General features: G+C 43.7%; 2 protein-coding genes across 3 annotated transcripts in view; one reads left to right on the plus strand and one right to left on the minus strand.

Moving 5' to 3' along the window:
* Window positions 1–221: 221 nt before the first annotated feature.
* On the minus strand, window positions 222–23558 carry NAA50 (N-alpha-acetyltransferase 50, NatE catalytic subunit). Of its 2 annotated transcripts, none has more exons than XM_056340172.1 (5): window positions 23374–23558; window positions 8206–8339; window positions 7631–7750; window positions 6636–6702; window positions 222–4189 (listed from the first exon to the last, which is right to left on the minus strand). In XM_056340172.1, the coding sequence occupies exons 1-5, from the start codon at window positions 23379–23381 to the stop codon at window positions 4009–4011; spliced, it is 510 nt and encodes a 169-aa protein (XP_056196147.1). In that variant the 5' UTR covers window positions 23382–23558; the 3' UTR covers window positions 222–4008. The 2 variants fall into 2 exon arrangements, with proteins under 2 accessions (XP_056196147.1, XP_056196146.1); XM_056340171.1 differs by having other exon boundaries at window positions 8206–8342.
* Window positions 23559–23815: 257 nt separating this feature from the next.
* ATP6V1A (ATPase H+ transporting V1 subunit A) overlaps window positions 23816–27192 on the plus strand; it is a 31494-nt gene continuing 28117 nt past the window's right edge. Inside the window, exon 1 of the mRNA XM_056339987.1 lies at window positions 23816–23969. The gene's annotated coding sequence lies outside the window, so the exon portion shown is untranslated. The remainder of the gene's footprint in view (window positions 23970–27192) is intronic.

Consider the following 27192-nt stretch of genomic DNA (forward strand, 5'->3'; position numbering starts at 1 on the left):
AAGACAGGATTTCTGAGGAAAGGCTCAGCACTTCTGGGCAAACAGACGCCACTCTCCTCAGGTGTCAGACACCCGTGGCATTCATCACAGCAGCCCAACTTACAGTTCATGTTAGAAATCTTCCACGTCACACAGTTTATGAAACATCTGAGGAATATTCTAGATCTGATTACAGAGAGAAACAGCTGACTGCAAAAAAAATGCACGTGACAAGTCATAAATGACATAACTCAAATAGTGCACGTTTATTCTGAATGGTATTTCTAAAGAGTTTGAGAAAAACAAAAACATGCTCCTGATGTACAACAAGGGCAATGATATAGATTAAAAATGGACCATCTTATTGTAAAGAATTTGCTCCCCCTGCAACTTAACTTGTGACATTGAGAATGCATCCGTAAACTGCATACAGCATACCTTTGACTAAATCTTAACTCAAGAGACCAGCAGTGGTCTTAGCCAAATTAATCAGGAAGCAGTTGCAGATTTGAAAGAAACATCCAAGTCAGCAAACACTTTACAAAACACAGACTTTGTGCATAGCAGCTGACCCTGGATTACAACATGGGGGGAGAATAAAACAATTTGGGGGATCAATTTATTACTAGACACAGGGCACCATCAAGATTTAACAAACTATCATGTAAGTTTGTTTCAACTGTTAACAGTATGTCATATTTAGTTGGCAGGTCTAACCATTAGCTGCATCATGTAAACTCAGCCAGTTTCTGTATACACAACATTAATCTCTCTCTTCCCCCTCCCAAAAATGAGGGATCTCTCTCCTGGATGATTCCTTTTCCCCTGTACCATGGTTTCCTCTAGTAGGAGTCTTTTTGCAGATAATATCTTCATACTTCAACCAATAAATGACAAAACCAGTTGCAGAGATTCAGGAATAACTCGTATATACAGAGTTTACACTCTAAAGCTGTTAGTAGCATACATTTTTCTTGCTAGATCTTCATCCAGAACAGGAAGTGCTGGTGGGGTGGTTTTTCCCCCCACTGAAACTCCCAACTTTCAAAAAAATTAGTTGTTCATATTCTTTTCAAGCTAAAAGGAGGTCCTGCTGCAGCAACAACCAAAGTAACTGAAGTTCTCTGCCGTAAGCCCATACTTCACACAATTTCAGTGTCTCTGGGTAACAGCACTAGGATACAGCATTCTCCTCCCACATTCAACACAGCTGATGTACTAATGAAATACAACTGTTTGTCATCCAGAACTACTGACTTTCACTCACCCTCATCCAGGTACAGCAAACACAGCTTTCTAAGAGATTTAGATTAAACCTTGTATTCAGGATTGAGCAACTGTTTTCCAGGATTAATAGCCTGGGAAAAGGAGTCTTAGATTTGTGGTTACTCTCTCTCTTCCACCTCCTACAAAACGTTTTATTCAGAAGTTACAATGAGGCAGGTTTGCTGTGGAATAGGAGCTTTAAGAATTGTTTCCAGGGATACATTCATAGAATGATGGCAGCCCAAAGCAAAAAAAGAGACAGAAACAAAGGTTAATCCAAGTTTAGACATCAGACTCTTACTTTTAAACCTGAAGGAAAACTGTCTGTGAAACACACCAATTTGTGGAAGCCTACAACAACAGCAAATCCTAAGAGTTCATATCCCCACACCCATCTACCCAACCCAAACACTTAACCACTTAGTTCTAGAAGAATGAAGAGCACTTTGCTTGGCACCAGAGGCAGCTATGGTCTGAGTTACAGCTGTGCTGCACAAACATCCTCAAATACAATACTATCTCTCTCCCTCCACATACTTCTCTTGGTTTGGTTAACAGATGGCCAGGGAAACTATGTTGGCATATGACAAACTAATTGTGCTTCAATACATCCCCTCCTAGAAAGATGCTGGAACTGCCAACATAACCAGTGTGAGCAGGTCCTAGCAGTACTAAAAATAAGCTTTTGTCTAAACTAGGCTGCCTCTGGCCAAGGAAACCGTTTGCATCTTTCTAGCCAGAGTCTGCCACTGAGCATTGCAAACACAGGTGCTCAGGCCACGTGGAAGGGCTTTTGTTGTTGGTGATCTGCCCATCCCCAAGACTCAATTAGTGCAAACCCAGCAAATGAAGTAGCTGTTTTCCAGCATAGGTCTGTCAAGATGCACTCCAACAAACAATGCACACCTCTGGGAAAGAAGGAGTAATTCTGGAGCAGCTTGTATAGTCACCCCTCGGGTATCAAAGACCGCATAATGTGCAATGAGGGGTGCCATCCCTTGCCTCACCACAACTCCCGTCTTGAAATCCTTGGTTCCCAAGTCACCCGCAAACGACCAGACAGCACCTACTAACCAGATGTATGCTGCAATGCGCACTATAGGTTGGAGGCTTTCAAAGCAGATAAAGTCAAGATGCATATTTAAACTTTAAAAAACAAACAGGAAAGGAATGCAGTTCAATATCTACCTGGGGGATGGGGCAGGTTGGTGTTGTCTCAGCTCAGTGCACTTTCCCAGGTGCTTGGAGAAGAGTCCAAGCTCAAGCTGGTATTTGTATTGGCATACATAAAATCGCTGGCAACAGTGCATAGAAAGGAGCACTGATATTCACGCAAACAAAGCATGAAAGGATGCGAAGCAGAGCTTAGTAGAGTTTACTGTAGCTTTGAGGTTACAGTACTAGGAAGAAGCCACTCAGCCTATTTTCCAGACCCATAAAATGCTCTAATATATGCTGCTTTCTCTGGTGCTCCATGAATATACCCTCTCACGGAGGAGAACTGCATTATTACCACTGAACAGGGAAAGGGGAAAACAACTTTCAAAGGAGCAAACTGTGCAGTTCTTCACCACCTCCTCCCAAAGGAGCACATAAACACAGCAAGCCAAGCCAATCCAGCAAATCCAAGCAAATCCAGAAGACCCCTGCAAAGCTATGTGATTAGGGTCAGATTCATGTTCGCCTTCTCAGCCTTGTTGCCTGGTTTCCTCAACCCTTGCCTCATCTCAAGACATGTCACCACAGATTTAGTAGCTGTAACAAATTTATCTGGAGATGGGCACTTGGCGTTATGCGATCAAAGCTGGTAAGGTGGTCACAGTCACTTTTCCCATCCCAACAACACAGAACTAACTCTCAATGAACCCTATTGCATTTCACCCCTTTTCTAAGCGAGGGTCTTGCCTCAGGGTTCATACTTTTACAAGGTTACTCTTGCCAACACCAGAAGTGGCTCTTAACTCTGGCAGAATTCTGCTGGGAGTTGGGTAAATGAAAATAAGACAAAACAAAGACCACTCTAAACCCTCCTCTCGGTCAGTTAAGAAGTGTAGCACCAGCTTGGGTGAGGAGTATTTAAAAAAAGCATTCAAAAAGATCAGCCCAGGCAGAGTGAAAAGGTACGGTAAAGTAGCCCGCCCCTCTCAGCAAAAGATGGAAGAAAAAGCTATACTCAAAAATACCGGGAAGAACTAAACATACTTTTTTGAGGCGGGGGGAATTAAGAAGAAGAGTGGGAAGTACTGAAGTAACATTCAAAGGTTGGGGGGGAGTAAAGTACCCTGTAGGTTATAAAAAAACAATAATGTAGGAGTCAAAGGACAAGATATTGCTTTTCCTTTTTTCCCCCCACTGGATTTACATTCTGCTTACTGAAAGAGATAATTCTGAAGGAAACTTGTCATCAGGATAACCTGCTCAAGCCCTCCACAACTCAAACTTAAAGAGATCTGCACACCTTTTCCCACCCCCCAAATAAAAATGAAACCCAACCCCAAAAACAAAACAAAAAAACCCAAAACCAGAAAGGAGAGCTTTAAAAAAAAAAAAAAAAAAAGAAAAAGACAACCCAAACCAAAACCCAAACATGATTGGACAATCCTTGGAAGAAGCATTACGTTTTGTTGGAGAGAGGTCAAGGGGGGAAAAAAAATTAAGAGGATGAAGGGGTGGAGAAAAAAAAATTAAAAAAAAAACCAAAGAGGCCTCTCTTTCCTTATTTGGCGACAAGCAAGTGCAAGAAAGTGTTCGTTGGGGTTTTGTTCAGTTGTCGGTCTTTTGCACATCTGCGTTCTGGCCAAGACAAGGGGCTTTAAGGTTTTTCTGCAGCACATGAGCATCTGCGGGCTCTATCCTCTTGTAGTAGTTTTTCTTCGTCTCAATGATCTCAAAGCCAAACTTTCTGTAGAAGTCAATTGCAGACTCATTGCTGATCTGGACATGCCTGGGACAGAAAGGAGGACAGACAGACAGGTATCAGAACTTTCTGCGGTACAGTATTCTGTCTCCGCACTCAGAAGGTCAAAGACAAGACAAGAAAAGGATCTATCTAGACAGAGACAGGAGCAGTGGTGTAAAGTTCAGGACCAGAAATTTTGGTCTTCCCATATCAATCCTGAGCTAACACACAGCTCCTGGACGGTCTGTGGCAATCATTCTGAGAAGTGGCAAATGTTTTCCCTCCGTAAAGTTCTTTTAAGGAACACAAATAGCAGAGAGACTCTGAAGCATTACTAGCTCAGTAATTTCAATTTTTCTTAATCTGGAAGTGACAGATATTTTGTGGAAATATATAAACAAAGGTTCACTGTAGACCCAATTTTAACTTCCTGTAGTGACACTTCTCAGATGACCAAAACAGCTGTCCGAGTGATGATCCCTGCATGCTGCAACACAAAACTGGCAATAGTGTTTGATAGGATTTCAGCTCCTTGCTCACTTCTAACTACCTCTACTCACAAAAAGCTATGGCAGCACAAAGAAGCCCTATGGACTTACAAAGTCCTTTCCCCTTTTAACTATCTACCCCAGAGCTTTATCAATCTTGCTAGCATACTCCAAGAGTTTCAAGGCCTCCAAAACAGCCATTAGTTCTTCATCCTAAGTCACCAAAACATTTATTTGCACAAGTTCTAGAAATAAAAAAAAAAGAAAAAGATGTTTCACTTGGCAAAAGGCATTCATGAAGCTCCCCCAAAATTCAGTGGACACTGCACAAGCTCATGAATTGCTTTATCATGACAATATGCTGCATAACCATAGAACCAAAGGGCTCTGGAAGCAACAGCAGAACAAAAAAGATCTCAGTGTTAAGCCCAATAAGCACCAAATAGCTAAAAGGGAACTTCATAATAATGACAAATTTAGGCACTGATACCAAACTGGGTGCTAACCTCCACAGTATGTTCAGATAGAAGATGCACAAGCAACAGACATAGTAATAAAATCAATGGGCTACTAAAAGAACTTTTATGTCCAACTTTAGGGGCCAATTTATTGTCACCCCAGAACTTTTATCCTGGGAAGCTCAAGAAGGATTACGAGTTATTTGGGTTTTGCATTAAAACAGCAAATAATTCCTTCACTGTGCACACAGTAACGTGCAAAAGCAAAAAGGAAAGCCTGTGCCTACTGGCAGCCATCTGAGAGGGAGTTCAGTACTACTTCTCCTGAGGCAGGAGAGCTGGAATACAAAGCAAAAGCAGCTTTACCTGGACTCCTCTTTAAAACACCTGTTCCTCATACAGAGATGGCAAAGCTACAACAGTAGAGGACTTGGAAGACTTTGCACCTCCTCAGTAGAGGTGGGCTAAGCTCGAGAAGAAAGTCAGTCCATTTATAGTGATACCAGCGTATGAAACGCTCACCGCTAAGCATCTTCAACAGTCCTGGCAAGTTCAGGGTACAGTTCTGTGGCAGCCTAAGTCCATCCAAGCCATACCTGGTGTGTGACGATCCCTGCCAGTACACCATGCTTATACCAGTATAAGCAGGCAGCAATGGATGAGGAAGAAGCTGGCTCAGAGAAGCGATCTGGCCAAAAACTGCATCAGCTCACTTTGCAATACACAGGAAGAAGTGTGCAGCCAGCAGCAAAAGGGAAGCTTTGGCATCTATGGATTTCAGGCTCTATTTCCACAGGGACCTATTAGGATGGTTATGCTCTTTTATGAAGCCCTATCCTCTACCCCAGTGCTTGTTCTCGTCTGCATCATGCCAAGTACTTATGCAGACATGCAGTTGATTGGAAAAAAACCCAAACAAATAATAATAATACTCCCCTTCCCCCAAACCCCAAATACCCACCCCCACCCAAAACTGAAAGCAGCTTCCCCAGCTGGGTCAGGGCATGGACCTAGTTTACTGTGTTGCTGCACAAACAGCTGACCTGGCAGAGCACAAGAATGGGAATAAGCAGTTGCACCTTGCTACTGAATGGGAACCTAGAGTGCTTGCAAGCCTCTGATCTGATGTTCTAACCCACAGAGCACTGCCGTAAAAGACAGACAGCAAGTGTATCAAAACTGCACACAAGACCTGCAGTATTTTCCATTCTGAGGATGACACTGTATGGTAAAAAAAAATAAATTCTTTCACAATTTTTTTTAGTCATAGTGTAATTATGCTATAGAATATAATTTTGTAACTAAACCACTTCCAAATTCAGCAAATTTGCAGAAGCCCTTTTAACGCAAGCAAGCTTTTGGTTTTCTCAGCATCACACAACAAGCCCAGAACACAACCCCTAGCTTTCTTGCTAGTACTTACAAGATGTTCCATGACCCCACTGAAATACATAATAAAAATACTGTTGGATCTCCCCTCCCTTTGCTCCCATATATGCCTCCATCATCTCTCCAAAACCGCAGAAGTGCAACTCTTTTACTTACAGATAGATGTTGTCAAAAGTGCCATCTTTTTCACAGATGTTTAAGACATGATTCAACATTTTAGTTCCTGCCAAAAGGTAAAGAAATACTTAAGAAAACCAGAAGTGCACAGTCCAGTCTGTACTTAGCTAAGGGCTTTCTTGAAGAGAGGCAAGTTAACTGTAGGTAGGCTAAAATGACAGAGCTTGTGAGAACTAGGGAAGGCAAATAAAACATGGTGTGTAAGTATTCCACCATCTTACTGATTGCTCACAAAATTGATTCCATTGTTTCTTTGAAGAAAAAAATCCAGCAGCTCAGAAGCATATATAAAAAGCAGCTTATTTGAATATTAGCTTCAAGGTCTCACACTCACCTCAAAATATGGTCAAAACAATGTCTAAAGCATTGAGAGCACTGGCAAATTTGTCTAAAAAATAAAGTTATCTTTTCATTCCAGTTTGTCAAAGCAAACAGGTTACTGTAAGGTCTTGATTAATCTGGCCTGTGGATTTGAAACATGGAGAAAAGAACCAAATGCAATATAGAGAGAAAGCAAGTACTACCCTGAGCAGCAATAATCAGTAGTGATAAAGACAAAATAAACAGGAAAAACCCTATGTTTAGAAGAGTAAAGAGATAACCCAATGAAGGAGTATTGTGTTCTACTTAGATGTGACTTGCATACTGGTTGCACACCTCTAACAAAGTTATTTCCTATGTCCGTGCGTCAATTTCCTTACCTATAGAAGCACAGTATTTACATTATGGTATAATGTGATTTAAGATTAAAATAATCTGAAATCCCAAATTAGAAAGTTCTACCAGAAGTCCATTTCTGAAAGGCAGGGAAAAAAAGCACATCATAAAACATACTCTTTCCTCAAAGTCCCTTCCAAAGAAATCAGTGGTCTAGAAATGCACTATCTTGGTTAAAAATCGGAAAGAACATTCAGAAATCTGCACAACAATCTGGTTTCTTTGATGACTCAGATACAAAAGAAGATCCTCCTTACCTATTCCTAGCCTTCGGTAGGGTGCCAGGCATCCGAGCGTCATGATGTACAGTCTCTTCTGGTTCTGGGAGTGATCCACCCTACAGCACACTGCTCCCACTGCAATATCATTGAAATAGGCTGCCAGGGAGGGAAACAAGTGTGATCAGTCACAAGCCTCAACCTATACATACAGCTTCTTCATTTACACTCTGTATTTTCCTTCCTTCCTTCTTGCTAATTCTCCCATCCAGATAAAATATCATACATTGTGCTTAACACTTGGAGTGAAGTTACCAATGGTGCTCTGACACAACAGTTGGTTTATTACAGTTCAACCACCTAGCAATGGCATCAGGAGGTAAGCTGGCGTTTCTGCTGGATCAGAAAACATGCCTATTCCCAGTAAAAGGGAATCTATTTAGAACACAAAGCCTCTGAGGTTGGGACTGTGGCTTTTTTGAAGTTCCCAAACAGTTATTTTTCATCATGTAAACCAAGAAAATAGAAGGATCTGCTATTCAAAACCATTATAGATAGCAACGATGAGCACTTCTGCCACCACAGCCCACGATTACTGGCAAGAACATTTGTACCTAATTTGGCTAGTTCGCCAACCTCCAGTACATCCTTGTAGAACTTGTCATTGTAGCTGACAGGAAAAATGACCTGGTTTAGCCTCTTCAGCTGCTTAATGTTGTGTGGCGTCACATCTCCCAGCTCGATCCGGCTACTGGAACAAATCAAAACATGCTTAACATCTGACACACTGCAAGATTTCTAAGGACACCAAAAATTAATTATTACATTTATGCTTAGACGTCCCACCTAATAATCAGTTCAATACATATTTGAACTACAACATTCAGCCCATACAATTAAGTCTTCTGTTGGTGGTCAATTTAACTCCCAAAGCCAATTTCAGTCAGTACTACACAGTCAGAAGTTTCTGAGGCCACACTTAACACTGATGTTCCATAGTATATGTGTGGTTTTATTTGGTGGCATACAGGGGAACACACATCTCTGCAGGAGTATTTAACTTTATCCCATTAATATCCTCACTGATCATCCAAGTCATGGCAGGGGGGCAGACACCAAACCAAAAAACGACAAAGAAAAGATAGTAGGGACAGGAGGCTAGAACAGAGACCAAGAAAATGAAGTCCTTATCCATGCTTCAAAGACAGCCTTAATTTTACCACCTGTCAATATAAAGCTTATGTTTAGACAAAGACAAAAGCATTACCAGACATCTGTCTCTAAAAAGCAACAATACTGTGTGCAGCAAGCTCATATTAAGCCTGTTAACATGCAAATGTGCCACTCTCAAGGTGATATCCGCATCTGTTATGATCATCACTGAAGTCATTCCTCCTGCTGATTGAGAGCAGAACCATGACTGTAAAATACCAATGTTGCACTGAATTATACTGAGAAGAAACAGATCAAGCTCCTCCCTTTTCTGATGCTAAATTCCTGACAGGAACATTACATACACAGGAAAAAAAAAAAAAAAAAAAAAAGATTTAGTTGTTAGTATTCCCCAAGCCAATTTCTTGGGTCCAGGTAGACAGTTTTAACAAGGATTACAAGAATGAAAAATAAACCCCCAAGATAATAAAAATCTTCTCCCAAATGGTCACCAGAATACATAGGAAGGTACAAAGCCAATGCATGTAGAATTAGAAATGCACACGATTCTGGGTTCATCTCAGCTTAGTTTTACTGAATACATACAGGCAACCAGATTGTTTTCTGCCAAAACATTGGTAAAGACAGTTTGTCTTTTTTTATGAAGTGAAATCCTGTTTCCAAAAAGGCAGCTTTCTAAGATCCTTGCACACTAGGCTTCAAAGTTCATTCTAGTGATGGGCAGTAGCTGCTTTCCATCTCCAGTGCCTCTTGTGCCTAGGCAGCTTGTTTTTTCAGACAGGTTGATGCCTAGGACACAGAAGCACAGATTAACTTATACAACAGAGTGAAAATGTGATAACCAACAAGAACTGTACCAAGCAATGCTTGTATAATCTGCCTCTGCTTTATGAACTGACCTTGGTTATACATCAAAACCCCTTAAACGATCAAAACCTCCAGACATCATATGCATTTTAGTTGTCACTACCAATGACGGGTGATAAATATACAATGCTTTCTAGGCATCGTACTGCAGCCTGCAAAACTATCAGAAAAAGCTATAGGACTGGAGCCTTTTACAGCTACTTCAAGAATCGTTACTTCCCCTCACACCCACTTCCTTCTTTCACAGCAAAGAATACAGTCTTAAGTTCTGCAACAATACCAAGGATCACCATCGCCCACTCTCTGGTATGACACAGATAAGAATCTCCCTAGTGAGCCCTATAGAAGCTAAACAGTTTTAAGAAGGGGCCTACCTTTTAAAAAACATCTAGCATTAACTAATAGACTACTGATGATTTTGTAATTCTCCATCAGATTAATATGTTCCAGTTACTAGTTAGAATTAATGGATGGCATTTACATATTGAACTTTGCTGACTCCAAACTCTAACCTTTTGTCACACATTTGCCAAAGACATTAAAAAGCCCCCTGCTGTTAAGCATCTCATGCCAGTATGAGTGCTTGCAAATTGTTCCAGGCAGCTCCTCATCTATCTGCCCCCTACCACACTGAACATGTCAATCTTTTTCCTCCTTCATTGCAAGCAATGAATCCTTGTAGGTTGCTCCTAAGCTCTGCCGAGTTATACAGCGACCTCAAGAGACATCTCACTAGAACTGGACAGTGTGTTCTCCAACAGTGATCTCAAGAACAAAAGAAGCAGCAACAGTCTCCGTATTCTTGTGTCTCATCCATGTCAAGATACCCAGGCACACTTACAAGCAACAGCAATGGGATATCTTCTAAAGTTTCTAGCTAGAAAACCACTACACTGTGCAGAAATAGTCCACAGTACCTCTTTTCTGTGACTCTTACTGCCACCAGCCCCATTTCACAGCCCTTCCTATCTTCTAGATTATTTTTGCTCTCAAGATTCCTTTCTTCATGTATTGCTGCTTGCACAAGCCCCTTTGACAATTATATTCCAACATGAAGTACATATGGAGCTTGCAAGGATGATCTTCTTACACCACAGACATACTCCCATTATAAACAAGCATGATATCAAAGTTACTAGGCAGTGGGGTAACACATTTTTTTTGTGCCCAGCTTAGCACAGCTGTTAAGCCTAGCATGGCAGGGCTTTGTCAAGCACACAGAAGACAAGTTGTGCCCTTTTCTAATCCCAGCCAGCAGTGCTACCTTTTCCTCACAAAGGGTAGGAAATAAAACCATGGCATGTGGGTTCCTGGGTGTATTTGTGCCTGGGAGAGAGCTTTCCTGGAGTAGAGTACCTCAGGAATCTCATACTAGGAGCAAAGAGAAGACCCAGCAGCCTCTTCTGCTGCAGTCTGCATCAGAGTGGAAACCAAAGGGAGCAGTTCTCAACTGCTCAATTAGATCAGATGAGCTGCAGAGTAGGAGGTCAGTAAAGGAAAAGAAAAACCTCACACTCACAGTCAGTCCCTTGAAAGCCTAGATCTTCTGTCCAAAAGACTTAATAGTATATTAACCTTCGTGATAACTTTTTTTGTATCAGTAGATCCAAGCTTCAGCAGATCAGTAACGCTAGCATGAACTCTTATGAACTCATAGCAAAGTTGTTAAAGAGCAAGTCCCTTTTTATACTACTTGAGCAAAAATCTCTGACATAGAATATCATCAGGTAGTGTGTTTTCTAGTATTCTAGTATTATTCTAAATTCTAAAATTAATTACTTCCTAATGAAGCAAGAAATCAGGCATTAGAAGACAGTCACTATGGAGTATTTATGATGACAGTGCAACAGGATAAAGACAAATTGTCAGGGGCAGCCAGGGCAAGATGGCCAGAAGATGGACCTTCACCAGGAGGGTTTCAGACAGGGAATAAGTAAGTGCAGAAGCAGAGTCTAAGGCTGTTCATCGCTGCAGAGCCACGACATCACTTCTGAGGCTGGCATCAGGTCAGAGAAACAAGTTCCAGCAGTAGGGCTAAAAGGTGCTGCTGACAGTTTTCCTCAAGCCCTCGGACTCCCCGACTCTCTCACCACTTGCCACATCCATTGCTGCCTCCTGCCATGTCCTGCTCCCTGCCTCCTGTGCTCTGTCACTAGCTGTTTCCTTGTTGCTTGAGAGTTGCATCAGGCCCAGTAATTTATCCTGGAGGATAATACGAAAAAAAGTTTTGAGTACCACTGCAGGAAGCATAAATCAATACGCTGAATATGTCTGTCTAAATAGTATGTACTCAAGCAATAAATTACTTTAATGCATAGCACTAACTGATTAAATCAGCACCACACCTATTACACACAAAACATTTAATCAGTAAACTAAATGAAGACATGGACAGGAAGACCCACATCATGAGAGTTCACTTTGCCCGAGGACAGTGCAGCAGAAGTGCCACCAGGGCCTTGAGTAAAAGCATGGGAAAGCTGGCGATGCTGCCGAAAGCAGCAGTCTCGCTGTCCCCAGGCCACTCATTTCCACCCTCTTGCTGGCACAAACATTTGTGCAATGATGTGGTGAACCAACCCCAATTTAAACTAACCTAGCCAAAAAAAGAAAAGTTTAGTTTTAACCCACATCAGTCCCCTGATTGGGTTCACCACAGAAGTCTCCTGCTAGCAATAAAGAGAAAAAAATTGCCAGAGGCAGAGCCGGTCGGGTCTTGAGCAGAAGTGCCAGCCTACCCCACTTTAGACTGGAAGTACCGTGCAAGAGGAGCACAGGGATCATTCAGCATCTACATGATTTTGTGCTACACCTTATAATTTACAGAACCACATACACTTTGAACCTAAGGACTTAGAAAAACTACCACAGCCTCAAAAGATCCAAGACAAAGGACACAAAATGGTCACTCCTTACTATTCACTGGAGTAATGGAAATTTTTGATTTGTTTGTTTTTCAATAGCTATTTACAGGTAGACCCGCTTCTTCAAGTTACCTCTCAGCCAAATCAGTTTACTGTTTCCTAAGTTTACTGTATCAGCTAAGGAAGGTCTGAATAGGCCAGTCCTGTGCATTCCAGTTCAGTACAGGCTGTACCAGAGATAAATATCCTCTGCTGTTGCAAAAAAAAAAAAAAATAAATCATGAGTTCAAATCATCATATGAGAAAACATATATATATATATATATAAAGAATGGCCAGAAGGGATGTGCCCTTCCTTAACAGATTATTTTATTCTATTATTCCAACAATATTCCTAAAAAGATACGCACTTAGTACTGTCACCATACCTCTCAAAATAGCACTCCATGGAGCACGCAGTCAACTGTACTTATCTCAGGTGTCAAAGCCTCTGGACCAAGTCAGCCACCCCATCCCAAGCAACTATTTTCAATATGGAGGAATGAGGGACTCTTGCCTCCTCTTGTTGCTGTCTGCAAGCTTAACTGAGGTGCACTCAATCCCCTCATCCAGACCATTGCTAAAGCCATTAAAAAGGACTGGCCCCAGTACGGAGCCCTGGGGAGCACCGTGTGTGACCAGCAGCCAGCTGGATGTAACTCCAGTCCCTACCACTCTGGGCTCAGCCATCCAGTCAGCTTTTCACCCAGGAAAACATATACCCATCCAAGCCACGAGCAGCCGGTTTCTCCAGGAGAACGCTGTGGAAGACAGTGTCAAGAAGCTTGACTAAGGTCCAGGTAAGCAACATCCACAGCCTTTCCCTCATCCACTACGTGGGTCATCTTGTCATAGGAGATCAGGTTTGTCAAGCAGGACCTGCCTTTCCTAAACCCATGCTGGCTGGGCCTGATCCCCCGGTTGTCCTGCATGTGCCACGTGATGGCACTCAGGATGATCTGCTCCATAACCTTCCCCAGCACCGAGGTCAATCTGACAGGCCGGTAGTTTCCCAGATCCTCCTTTCTGCCCTTCTTGTAGATGGGCATCACATTGGTGAGGAGTGGCTGAGGGAACCGGGGTTTTTTAGTCTGGAGAAAAGAAGTTCAGGGAGGGACCTTACTGCTCTCTACAACTACCAGAAAGGTCATGGACAGGTTGGGGTAGGTGTCGATTCCCAGATAACAAGTGGTAAGACAAGAGGAAATGGCCTCAGGTTGTGCCAGGGGAGGTTTAGACTGGTTATCAGGAAAAAATTCCTCACTGAAAGGGTAGTCATGCATTGGAACGGGCTGCCCAGGGATGCGGTGGAATCACCAGCCTGGAAGTGTTTAAAAACATGTAGATGTCCTGCTTAGGGACATGGTATAGAGGTGGACTTGGCAGTCCTGGGTTAGTGATTGGACTCGATCTTAAAGGTCTTTTCCAACCTAAATGATTCTATGATCATGTCAGGCCTCTTATTACAACAGTGCTCTACAAATCCATAGCCTTTCCTAGATGGAATAACAGCCCTCTGAAGCCACTTAAACATCTTCCATTGCAAGGCTGTTTCCAAGCTATCATTATTCTCATAGTTAGGCTTTCTTCTAATTTCCAACCTAAATGTACTCAAATCTATCCATATACTGTCTCCTGTTGACCATTAGCTTCAGGAGTTGACGGATGGAGCCTATCCCACATGCCTTTTCAGAGAGTGCTACCATGACCTCTTTATACTTTCCATCTTCTAACTAAAGCCAAGATCCTGGCCTCCTTTAAGACTGCCTAATTCCTACTGTCATCATACCAGCTCTACTTTCCATTCCTGCAGATTAATTTCCCTTAAACACAGCTAACCCAAACTGCTTACAACACCCCGAACACTTACTATTGCTTTGTACAACAGCAGTAAGTTTTTCCCATCTCCACTGGAAGCATTTTCCTTGACATATCCTAGGACCACACTCGAATTTCTCACAACTGCAATGTACTGTGACTCAGTTACTGGGCAAAAAACACACTGAGACTTCACTAGGAAAGGTCACCAGTTTCTGGTGTGGGTTGCTGTTCGTTAAAAGCCCACAGTGACACTGCCCAGCGACATAAGAGCGGAAGTGAAAAGCGATCCACAAAATCTGAATGGAAGTGGGACTTTGTGAGGTGACATGCAGCAGTTACTGAAGCTGGATGCACGCCCAGAACATCAGCATTAGCCCTCCTGCTCTCACATGCCAGTGTCTTAAGACCCTTCAGGCACTTGCTAGAAAGAAAACCTCACGCTTTTGGTAGGACCACATGCAATCCAGTTAGTCCTATTGCAGCTGCATTCCTCTATCTGCAGCCTACTACTGCAATTTGAATACTGTCTATTTTTCCTACAGTGTCTTTAAAATGTATACTGGTGGAAGTAACATAGGCTAAATGAGACATTAGTGTTTGCTTATGTGAAGGTTGCCTTTTGCCTCTCCATGTATATCGAAGGAGAACTGCTATACAGAATGATAACTCAAGATGAAGCCCATTTCCAGAGTTACAGTTCAAGAGGAAACACAAATTCAGTCCCAGGGAACAGCAAGCGTTGAACACTAGTTTAGAACCAACAGCAGGGAGAAAAAAGGGAATTTCGAGTTTCTTAATGCTGTAAGAATCTCAGTCTCATTCAACTTTAAATAGTGCAAGTCTCTCCCCAGAGGGATGTGCCTGACTGAAACAGATCTCTGTGTAACTGATAGCAGGGCTCAGGCTTATTGAAGGCATCTGGCATGCTAAATTTAGCAGAGCTGTATCTGCAACTCACAAAACTTACGGAGTTATCATCAGTCAGGAGAGGGAGCACAGAGGAGAGAAGGGCCCTAACAAATTATAGGACTTCAGAGAAGGTCTGTCACCCACTAAGCAGCCAACTACCTTTATTGCTTCTATTTTGGCTTCCAACTCAAAGCAGGAGTCTAGACAGGATAATCCACTCATAAAATAAAGCCAAACCAGAGCTATGAAAGCTATAGACCTGAGGGGTGTGGCTTTGCTTAGATTCACCTCCAAAGCCAAAACAGCCTCTTTAGTGTTTGGGCTTTATTTTTTTGTTTGTTTGTTTGGGGTTTTTTTGCTAGTTTGTTGTTTTGGTTTTTTTAAAACAGATGAGCTGTCTTGCTGGGCGCACAAGTTAGTCTAGTTCTTGTGGGCAGACCGGTATGTTTTCAATTATCTATAAGATCTGTGGGCTGTAAATCTACTCTACTTCACTTGTCAGAAAACCAGAAAGATAACTACAATCCTAGCATGCAAAAGGTCTTACCAATTTGCTTCTCAGCCTCCCTGATCTTCTTTAGCCCCACTTACTACTGAAAATGTGTATTTGCATGACACCTGCTACCCTGCTGGAAGTTACCCCCAGCTGTGTGCTGGAGTGTACAAGAGCACAATGATGTAGAGGAGAAAGCTAAGCAATTTTAGAATCAGAATTAACAGAAGACTTCACTCAAGACTTGCAACTCAAATGGATCTCAGTATGAACAGGTTACATTGACATGTGTCATAATTCCCCAAGACATACTTCAGACTCACCTTGCCTCTCTCCTTTATAAAAAAAAATATACAGCATGTTACAGCCAAGGTTTCTTTATTATATTCTGGTAATTCACTCTCCTTCAACCTAGAAAACCTGACCACTGTACCGAAGACTGGCCGATCTTCACATGCAAGAAGCAAAGTTATGTTACAATAGCCTCACAGTTTTCCCAGCTCAAACTTGTTCTTTGAGAGTTGTATTAGACCTCAAATTCAGGCTCAGCTCTGATCTAAAAGAAAGAAAGAAAAAAAAAAAAAAAAAGATGACAACCCTAAACCTAAAGTAGCAGTAAATCACGAAGCATCTCAGCTGACTATGCAAGCACAAGGGGGAAGCAGAGAGGTCATTTCAACAAGTGTCAAATAAAAATAAACCTTCCCAAGAAAATGAAAAGCTATCTCATTCTGCAGCTGGATATGAAAAGCAGGAATCATCATGCCCAGCTAACAGAGTTTTCAAACTCTAAAATATCAGAAATAAAGGTAGCTGGTCTAGAACAGAAAAGCAGCCATACATAACATCACTTAGTAGACCATAACGCTTTGCACCTCAAGAGGTAAAGGCTTAAATATTATATCTGCCTATCCCAGCTGGATCAACGTCAGGTGAAAGAGGAAACAACTTGCCTGCGATCATACAGCAGATAAAGAGCTGCCAGAAATCCTAACTCTCCATTGCTAGTCTAACCACTTTTCCTTATTAGTCAAGTAAGCTCACAAGAACATTCAGAATTTGAACCATGATTGCAAAGCAGTACTTCACTAGTTTGAAACAACTTAGCTCAAAATTAGTTTTGTGTCTCTATTACCAATACCCTGAGACATCATATAAATTACTGCCCCTTTCCATACCCTCAGTTTCCCCAAATATAACAACTATAACCCTTACTTGCCTCCTAGGAGATCACGAACCTTCGCCGATTAGTATTCATGAAGTACCTGATGATCCTCAGGTAAGAACAGAGGCTTACCTTCAAATTCAAAATAGAAATGATGCTGGGTTCACAAAGTGCCTTATTTACATAAGTTTATATAGCTCAAGGGCGCTTCTTGCACTTATATTAGGTAACAAACTATAGAATTGACGTATCAGGAGAAAGGCATTCCTCTGCTTCATGCAAACTATTTCTATAGGTCACTGAAACACCTTTCTTTACAAATGCCTGTATCCATTAGATTAGTCAAAAAAAAAATGGCAGGCCATTATGGGTCTCCTGCCTATACTTTGGATTTCAGTCCCAGGGCAGGTGGTTTTTTGAGGTGTTCGAATCATGCATTATATAAATAACATACTCTGAAAAATTAACAGAACATGCTACCAGTTTTATGTGCCTACCTTCAAATACTTCTAAGGCAACAACCACAGCAAGCAGCTAACTTAACAAGCACAAAAAGCTGTATTCCCCCCTGCCCCACCCTTCCCAATTTTCAATAAGAATGAATCATTCTCAAATGAAAATTTGTGCTAAAGGGCTAAAACCAAGTCTCCTTTAACTGCAATTTTCAACCTGATTTGTGATCTTTACGGACAAGAAATTCCAAGTGCCATGTGGAGAAAACTTCCACAAGCCTTCAACCGCTGCCCTGGGTCTCACCCCATGCTCCCAAGAGAAGATAACTAGATGACAGAAATGGGAATTGAGATTCTAGTCTGCTAAGGGCCAAAAGTCACATGGAACCTGGAAAAAAAATGGGGAGAGGGAGGAGAAAGGGCAAGTGAGCTCAGGAAGCACTTCATGCATCAGGATCTTACCATGCAGCATGGTATTTTCAATCCATTAAAAAAAAAATAAAATCACTCTGCCCCCAGAAAAATTCAAATATCTTAGTCACCTAGTGACAGCGTGGTGGACATTGTTTTAGCTCTATTTTCTATAAAGCCTCATTTCATTTCCTTCCCATAATGAATTAATTCAGTATGCTTTGACACAAATACACAGTTACCCCATTTCAGTGCTGTGCTTCTCTGCTCTCAGGTCTTCAAGTCCAAGAGTCTCCGAACAACCAGCAATTCTTCTGTGCATAGGCTGCTTCTCTCTTCTCCCCTGCTTCCCCACCTCAAGTTTCCCTCTTGACAAACTTCTGCTGCTCCTAAACCCCCACACAGGTCACTCCTTGCCCTCCCCTCTTTCCGCAGGAAGCAGAAAGTAAGCCTGACATTGCCTGCCTCACTTAGAGCAGAAGCAATGCAAAGGGGTACTTCTCTCTTATCAATTCCTCAAAAAATATAAGGATAAGTCTCCTCTTGTCCTTTCCTCCTCTTCCTCTGGGTAAAAATATCCAGTGCTTTCTCACATTATTGGTCTGAACACTTCTTTCTAATGCTTGCCAAATGGGCAGGCTCTTCAAGTTCTGAATCATTTCCACTCGGATAAAAGAATTTTTCTGGCTCAACCATCACCCATTATTCCCCATTTTAGAAGAGATTTAATGTGGCAAAGGAGGATGCATAATTTCTCTTGTCCTCAGGAGATGGCAGCAGAGACTGTGGCATTTGGTGATTAACTAAATATACTACATTTTTTACATAAGAAATGTCTCAACTTAGCAAACCAATTCATATACTAAGAAGCTACATATACATGTAAGAAAAACTGAATGGTCAAACACAACTCAAAAGCTAAGGTTCAGTTCTAAAGTGCTTCAATAAAACAGCTAGAATCCCTACGCTACCTTCCTATCCTTCCAGTCCTTCCTACTTCGTGGAATGTCTTAATCTGGTTATGGAATTAAAGTGGTAAGAGTTATAAATCAGGTTGAATAACTATAATAAACTTCCCTAAGTTTTTATAAATTAATTTAGCAGATATTAAGCCGTTTGTAAGCATGGTCTAAATTTACCATCTATGAAATCAAATGCAGAAAGTATAGCTCTCGCTTTGACATTTTTAGGTTGAGAAAAATCCTAAAACCAAATAGTGATTTTCAAGCTCAATTGCCTTTTTTGTTCTGCCTCCAGTGCATATGACAATTCAGCAGTTTTTTTTCATAAACTTGGAAATTCCTCCTACGTATGTTAAGCTTAGCACTTTGCCTTGCAAAAGGCAACAACTCAATAGTTCTGCATGAACACTGTAATACCAACTCAGAAGAGGACAGAAAAAAACACCTCCCTGTCCTCGTGAGAAACACACACAGCTTCAGGACCTTGCAGGGTTTACTTAATGAAACTGGGCAAAACAGAGATATCAGAGCTTACCCATAATGACTCACTGTAGTGTTTCAAGAACTCTATTGTTATTTTTCTGTTGTGCTCAGTACTCCCCAGCTGTGATGGCTCCTCTGCAAAGGCAGCTAGAACAGCACTAGCCTGCAAAGCCTCTGGGTTATGAAGTTCTCCACAGCAGCTGCTACCTGTTGTGCAGCAGCTAGTCTCAAGGGCTCTTCTGCAGCAAGTCAGGACCCTCAGAAACTACAAAGTATAAAACTTTACTGCAAATGCATAAAAGTTTAGAGGCAGTCTTCTAGAAGTTTCTTACACAAACATAATGCACGTTACTTTCTAAGACAGTGGTATAATGCATGGCACACTGCTCCCCGTTTCAATCAGTTTTTCATCATGTGGCTCAACACGTACTGCCACATGACAATCCCACAGGTGTTCCCCATCAAAACTGGAAAGGGGTTTGGTCAATGTGACAAAATAACACACATGCATGGGATCACAGGCACTGGGCCCTGCTTGTAAAGCGCACTATACGCTCTATATATGACACGTGCTCTACATATCTGACACTCCTGGTCACATAGCAGGCACGAGCATGTGACGAAGCATGCAGGTCCTGCATTACACCTCTTGTGCCATGTGGTTTTTAGTTAAGGGCAGCAGGGAAAGGCTGGATGACTTCATTCTCACAGGCTTCATCTGGACTGAAACAGGTCAGAAAAGCACCCTTACTGTAAGGCATCAAAAGGCCACAGACAGCGACCAGCAACGCTCAAGAATCAATGCAAGGTTTCCGGCTTTCTTTCCTTAACCCCAGCAGCATTACAACTGTAATGAAAATACAAAAACACTGAGCAGCAAGTGAATCAACACTGTGAAAGTAGTAAAGTTCAGGGAGTATTATTTACGTCTGCTCTACAAAACCAGGCAAATTACTACAGACAGTAGAACCCGAGTTCCTCCCACTGGTATTCTGCCTCATGCAAACCCAGTTCTAAAATAGATTTTCAAATTCCAGAACTAACAGTAACAACATTTCAGAATACAATAAATGAAAAAAAGAAATTAATCTCTAGAGAATCATGAATTTCACTAACAGAACAGTGAATCACCTCAGTCTTTAAACTTACATTTAAGAAAAAAAAAAGCAAAAATAACAAGTATCTAAACTATTAAAATCATTCAGAAGATGAGCATAGCATGAACATAAAGCCAAGTATATAAAAGCACGTAGGAGCTAACAGCAATTACCAGTTCAAAAGCTGGCATTTAACTCTTATTTGATGAGAAAACCCTCAAAATTTTAAGCAGCTGAGAAAGGAAGGGGAAAAAATAACCTTTTGCTATCTCTGAAACCAAAGGTCCTCTATAAAAGAAGTCAAGCTAATTTCAAACACCCTGATGACAGAGACACTACAACCCCCTATGCATTATTAACACACTGCTCTGTGCTATTTTGAACTCAGAGACCTAAGAAAGAGGGCTGCAAGCAACACACATTGACTACACAATCTCTTTTAGATCTGAAATTGCAGAATGTCAGTGAACTTGCTAGTTTCTTCTTTAATTCTTTCTCTGCCTAAGTAGACTGTTCATAATTACAGATGATGTTATGGGTCTTGGTACTCCCAAAATTATCTCTGCACTTTGTGGTGGGGGTTACTATGCAACGCATACACTCCCAGAAAAAGTACTCTGAGTCAGTTTGTTCAAAAGAACTGATCCATAATTTTGGATTCAATACTGAATCAATACTGAGATCCCTTCAAACACCACATTAGTTTCTGTATGCTGGGAGCTGATGCATTAGAGCTAATTTTGGATCCATCTTCTGACAGTCTTGTTTTTTAGGGATCTCCTCTGATCTTCATAGCTTGACAAATAATTTGGTTTTGTTGCAAAGTACCTGATGTAATTTCATATATTCCTTCTGAAATCTTTGTCTAGACTTTTGATTCTGTCATTGTATTTAAACCAGGTTATTTTTCAGTTTGAGTTCTATCAGCCTATTTGCCTCAATCTGAATTTTTGGGGAACACCTGGATTCAATAAGATTTTGTTCTGCACAAGAACGTGCCACATGGTGCTGACAGTGTTTTGACAAGACAGGAATATGCTGTTCTTCAAAGAGATGAAGATGTACCAGAAAAGCAGAAATATGCAAGTACAGAACTCAAAGGGATCAGTTCTTAAGTCAAATCAGCGATAAAGCTGCCTGGAAGTAAAAGGAAAGCAACAGGAATCAAGTTTAGTGCTCAAACACTTGATTTAGAAAACAAGGAAGCAGAAGAGGGGTACGTGGGTTTTTCCCTCCACAGCTTTTTTTTTTTTTTTTTTAAGTTTACAAAAAGTAAAACATTCTCTGAAGTGAGAACTCCTGAGCAGCACAAGCAAAGCCAGGGCTCAGCCTCTTGGGGAGCATCGCAGCATGGCAGACAGCTCTGACTGCAACCTGCCAGTAGACCTCTGCAGGTTCGGCCTGATGTGCCTGGGCTGCTTTCCACCTCATGCAGCCAGGCCCCAGTAACTCTGTGCCTCAACTCAAGACTGATGTCAGCCAAAGTGGGGCTAAGCTGTAGAAAACAGTGGAACGGTCAATGGAGGATAAAAGCAAACCTAGTTTTGCCAGGAGTGCTGCTGAAAAAAAAATCATGTCAACTGCCACTTCATCTCGGCCCATCAGTACTGTTCTTTTTTCCCAAACTCTGTCATCCTCATTATAAGGTGACTAAGAGTCAGCCCGCCCTGTTTCATGTAGGGTGGTGCAGATGAATAAAGGATTGCCCGATATCCTAAGCACACCTATTTAATGTCAGCTAGGAGTCACTTTATTTGCAATCATCACTGAACATCATTCTACAGATAACTGCCAGCCCCTCACAATGTGAAGCTGCTTACACGCTGTAAGAAACAGCTACGTCTGTTACTAAGCAGTCTTGTGTGACCTCACCCCAGTTGCTAACAGGCTAAACCCCTTACCATTTCTTAGTAAAAGCTTAAGTGCTTCAGCTTCCATTCACCCTGCCTTAAGCTGCCAAACTGGAATAATAATATCCAGCATTGCATAACACCAGTTTCAAGAGGACTGGTTTAATACTCCTTTGAGAAACAGCTATGGAAAGCTTCCTTTGTGCCTATGAAGAAACTGAGGCATGGAGCAGAAGGATCAGGTTTTGTGGAGCACAGGTGACGCTGAAATTAATAAACATTAGGTGATTTAACCAACATTGAAAAACCTGTCCCAAAGTGACCCGTGCAAGGTCAGGCAGGTCATCTGATGCCAGAGCAGGGCTGTGACTCTAAAGGCCTCCAGCCTCCTGTTCAAGCACTGCACCTCGCCGCCTCCGCCGAGCAGGAAACCCAGCGTTTCAGCCAGTCCCATGTGAAATCTGAAGGTTTTCAAGCGCCACCGAGAAGCGAAGCCAGGCCCAACGCAGCGCTCCAGAAATCAAGACACAGAACAGAGTCCGTTCTCACCCATCCACGCCAATCAGCGCTGCGAGACCAGCCAGCAGAAGTGCTGAGAGGATGCTACGAACAATAGCGCCGCAAACCCGCTCCTCGGAGCCTGGCAGCCTCCCCGCACAGCCCCAGCGGCGCTCCCTGCCCGCGGCCGGCCAGCCGCCCGCCCTCTCCCCTCCTTCCGAGACGGCTGATGCCGCCAGCCGCAGGCCACCGGCTGGGCAGCGCGGGGCTGAGCACGGGCTGTGCCGCCGCTCCCGCCGCGGAACCGGTTCACAGCGAGCACCGGGCCCGGGGGGTCCCGCAGGGAGCTCAGTACCGCCGAGCAGCGGGGGCGCCGTCAGCTCCGCTCCCCGCCGCGGGCTCCCCCCCGGCACCGGCCCGCCGCGGCACAGAGTGCGGCCCCGCTCGCAGAGGGCGGGAGAAACGTACCGACCCCCCCCCCCCCCCCAGCCCTGAGGCGACGGCGGCTGCCAGGGGTGGCAGCGGCACCGCTCGGCCCCCCGCCCGCGCTCGGCCCCGCCGCGCCCGGGCCGCGCCACCCCGCCCGACTCCCCGCGCCGCCCGGCGGCGCGCCAGCGGCACGGCCCAGGCGGGCCCAGCCCGCCCTGTCACGGCCTGGCCGCGCCGAGCCCCGCGGGACGCGCCGGGCCCGCACTCACCCCTTCATGGTGCGGCCGCGGCCCAGCCGGTACCGGCGTCCGCGCTGGCTGCGTGAAGGGCCCGGCGGTGCGGCTCCGGCCTCCCCCTCCTCGGCCCGGGCAGCGCGGGCGGCTCAGCCTCCTGCTCCCGCGCCCGCTCCACATGGGCCTCCGTCCGTCCGCCCGCCGCTGCCGCCGCCGCCCCGCCCCCGTGACCCCTCACCTCACGCCGCGCGCGCCCCCGCCCGCCGCCTCGCCGCCATGACCCCTCACCCCCCCCGCCTTCCCGCCCCCGCCGCGCACGCGCCGCTCCCCGCGGGGAGGAGGAGGAGGCGGGGCGGAGGAAGGGAGCTGTGCCTCTGGTCACGTGATGCGGAGCCAGCCAATAGCGTGGTAGCTAACGCTCCGCTAGCAGGCTAGGGCGGGCGGCCGGAAGAAGCCCCGGGCCCGGCGGGAAAGCGCCGCCCGGAAGTAAGCGTGTGGGGACGCCGGCTCGCGGGACGCGCTTCCGGCTGTGGTGCTGAGGCGCATGCGCGCTGCGGCGGCCATCAGCTGATCCAGCGCCTCCTCTGCCGCCGCCGCCGGAGGGAGCGGGGTTTCGCGTGTGCCGGCCGCAGGTGAGGCGTCCTCGGTGGGTCGCGGTGTGAGGGGATGGGTGTTCGTCTCGGCGGCCCGGCGGTCCCCTCTGAGGGCCGCCCCCTGAGGGCCGCCCTTCGCCTTGCGGAGCCCTGCGGGGCGGCAGCACCCGCAGAGCGCCCTGTGGGGGTGGGGGGTGTCTCCTGGGTGGGCGGCCTTCGCCTCCCGCAGCGCCGTAAGGACAGCGGGCTGCTCTGCGAGCGGAGGCCGACCTTGCCGCCTCTGGCTCCGGCTGAAGCGAGTAACATGCAGCGCTGCGTCCTTTGTCCGTACGGAGCAGTGGCAGAACCCGCTGGCGGCGGCCCTGCTCTTCCTGGCCCCGTTTCTTAGGAGAAAAAAGGCCAAGGATGCAAAGCAGACCCCTCCCCGAGTAAGGTTTCCGTGAGTAAAGAAACGTGCTGAGCGTTCTGAAAGACACCCAACAAGAATCCGCAGGGATATGCCTCAGTCCGTTCTAAGGATAGGCGGTGACAGTGGCTGGGTTTCTGTGCCAGGTCACCCCACCATCTTGGGTGGGTGGAACTGAATCTGCTTGTCTGTGGCCCTGCAGTGAGCCAGCAGCAAGGTTACGGAACAGGAACGCTGCCGCTGCCTTCTGCCTGCAGCCCTTCCTTAGTACATGGGCCCACCTCTTGTTCTGCAGTTGAAAATAACTGATGGCAAATCAAATGTGTTTCCTCTTCCTTTCGTCAGAGACAAAATCCTGACTTAGATGAGGTTTTCTAAATGTCACACTTGGAATTCACTTCAGGGCAAGAAAGAAATTTTACGTGAATGGCTTCTGGATGATATCGTACACGTCACAGATAGCTGTGACACATGTATGTCAAGATCTATCCATTCAGTGCAGTTGCCCAGCATAATTTCTTCCTAAGATTTTACTAGCTTTCCTCAGAGAATTTCTACTCCAGCTGGGAATAAAAGCGATTTGGTGATAATTTTATTCATTGTAATGCAATACTTCAGCAAAGTACACGGGCTATTTGATCTAGCGTGGTATTTCAAATGCTAATACCACTTGATGAACTGGAGAGGGGATGGAAAAGGAGGAAGACCTGCTGACAGACTGCTGAAGGTGGTTTATGAGCCCACCTGTTTCTAGCACTTAGGTGAGAATGTGCTGAGTGTAGGTTGGCATTTGTAAGTGGCAGTTTGAGTAACTGAGGCAGATCTTCGATATATTGTAAGTTGTATTTGTGCTGAGTTTGGGATGGTGCAGATCTGCAGCAACTGCATGTTTGGCGGCTTTGTATGGTATTTTTAAAGGTCTTTTCAATGAGCAGCAAGCATAAATGTTTAATAGTACCTACATGTTACTATTTTCTATTTAAGAATAAGTGAGATCAGTGTCTACATGTCTTTGAATTACCAAAAATATTGCAGATTATTTTTGCTGTGCTTGTCAGTTTATTATGTCGAGTCTTCTTGAAAACAGTTTTACTCTCTTATGTGGGGAAAGAACTAGTCTTAACTTTATAATTGGGGGATAAAGCATGGCATTCAGAAATCATAAACCACCATGGACATCAGTTTGAGAGGATGGGGAAGAAGAAATTAAGACAGTGCTGGAAAATGACTGCTGGCATCAGCTGACTGTTCAAATGGGGGTTGAAATCTTGTGTTGCAATAGTAACACAAGATCTTAGTTTCCTGTAAATGCAGCCTTTCCATTTTCCAAGTCAAGAGCTGTTTTCTACAGATAGTGCTAATATTAGGGTGGAGCCATGAACAATGAGTACTACTTGCTTAATTTTTATGCAGCATTAGCTTAAATTTAGCTTTTAGTTTGGTCAAAGTGTCTATTAACTGGTTTTATACCTCATTAATCCTTAATTGCAAAGTCTGCAAGCTTCAGTGTGCTTCTGTTGTCTAAATCTTTTCCCAGTGTGGCTTTGTGCATTTATCTTCCAGACATGCAAGGGTACGGGTATTACAGTTGTCATCCAAAGCCGCTATAGACCAGCAGATTACTAGATGATTCCCCTGGAGATACGTTGAGAGGCACTGCACTTCCCTTCTTGTGTTTTTATACTGTAATACTGTCTCTTTGAGTTCCTGAGCCCTGAAATTCCTACCGATGTTATTCCCTTGTGCTTTTAAATTGCTTATTTGTGAGTTAAGGCCATGTTCCTAATTAGTCTCTTTAAAAGAGTAAAAGGATTACAGGATAACCTAGCTGATGTCTTTGGTTACTTTGATGTTGACCGTAAAATGTTGCATCCTGTTGATGGCCAAGTAACAGTCCCTGGTTTTCTTTCTCTCCCTCTTTTAATTTTTTTTTAAACCCCAACCATGTAACAACCCAGTGCCCTATTGCCTATAAGTGAAACAGACTTTCTTTCCTCCATACTTGTATCATTGGTTACAAAGAAAAGTGGGGGACTTTAGACTTGGAAATATTGAGGTATTCTTGAACAATGCTATCCACATGATTTTTTTTTTTTTGGACTGGAACTTGTACCAAGGAAAACAGACGATGTAGTTGACTGGAATATCATGCTTATTCACGCTTACTCACCATCTTAAAACATGTGATTTCTTTAGCCTTCCAGCTGGGCAGAGAGAAATGGGGACCTACTCCAGCAGAGGAAGCAGAACAAATCTAAAGTTTTCAACTGTTTCTTCCTGTATGGATTAAGCCAGTAACCGCCTGAAGGTCCAACATGTGAAACTGGCTTAGACTGAATCTTCTGGTTGTCATTACTCTACCTTCTTTTATGTTCTGAAAAGGGTTTTCTTTTTTGTTCTTGTTGTGTTCACTTCCTTCTCCCCTTTGAAAGTGGACAGCTGAGATTATACTCAGTTTTTGGGTCTGGTCATATCTTGTGGCAATATGTTCTACAATCATAAATATTTTTGCTCTGGTTACTTTATTTCATCTGTGCATTTATTTCTCCTGGGTTTTGTCAAATTCTCAAGTTAAACTCTCCCACTTCTTAGAAAGATTGACCATTTGCTGCTATCTTTTTAGACTCCCATATGTTTTATGGCTGCTGTAACAAACTTTGCCTTGTAAAGTCTGTCTTTACTGAAATGATGGGCTTACTCTGAAAACTGGTAAGATGTATGTGGATAAATCCTGAAAGTCCTAGTCTAACAGACTTTACTATCACTTAACCAAATGGCAGATGAAGTTCAGTTTTAGCTACTGAATTTATTTTCTCAGTTAATCAGCTTGATTACTCCTCTGAGCTTGTGTAACAG

This window comes from Falco biarmicus, chromosome 5, assembly GCF_023638135.1.
Source record: "Falco biarmicus isolate bFalBia1 chromosome 5, bFalBia1.pri, whole genome shotgun sequence".
NCBI classification, from domain to species: Eukaryota; Metazoa; Chordata; class Aves; order Falconiformes; family Falconidae; genus Falco; species Falco biarmicus.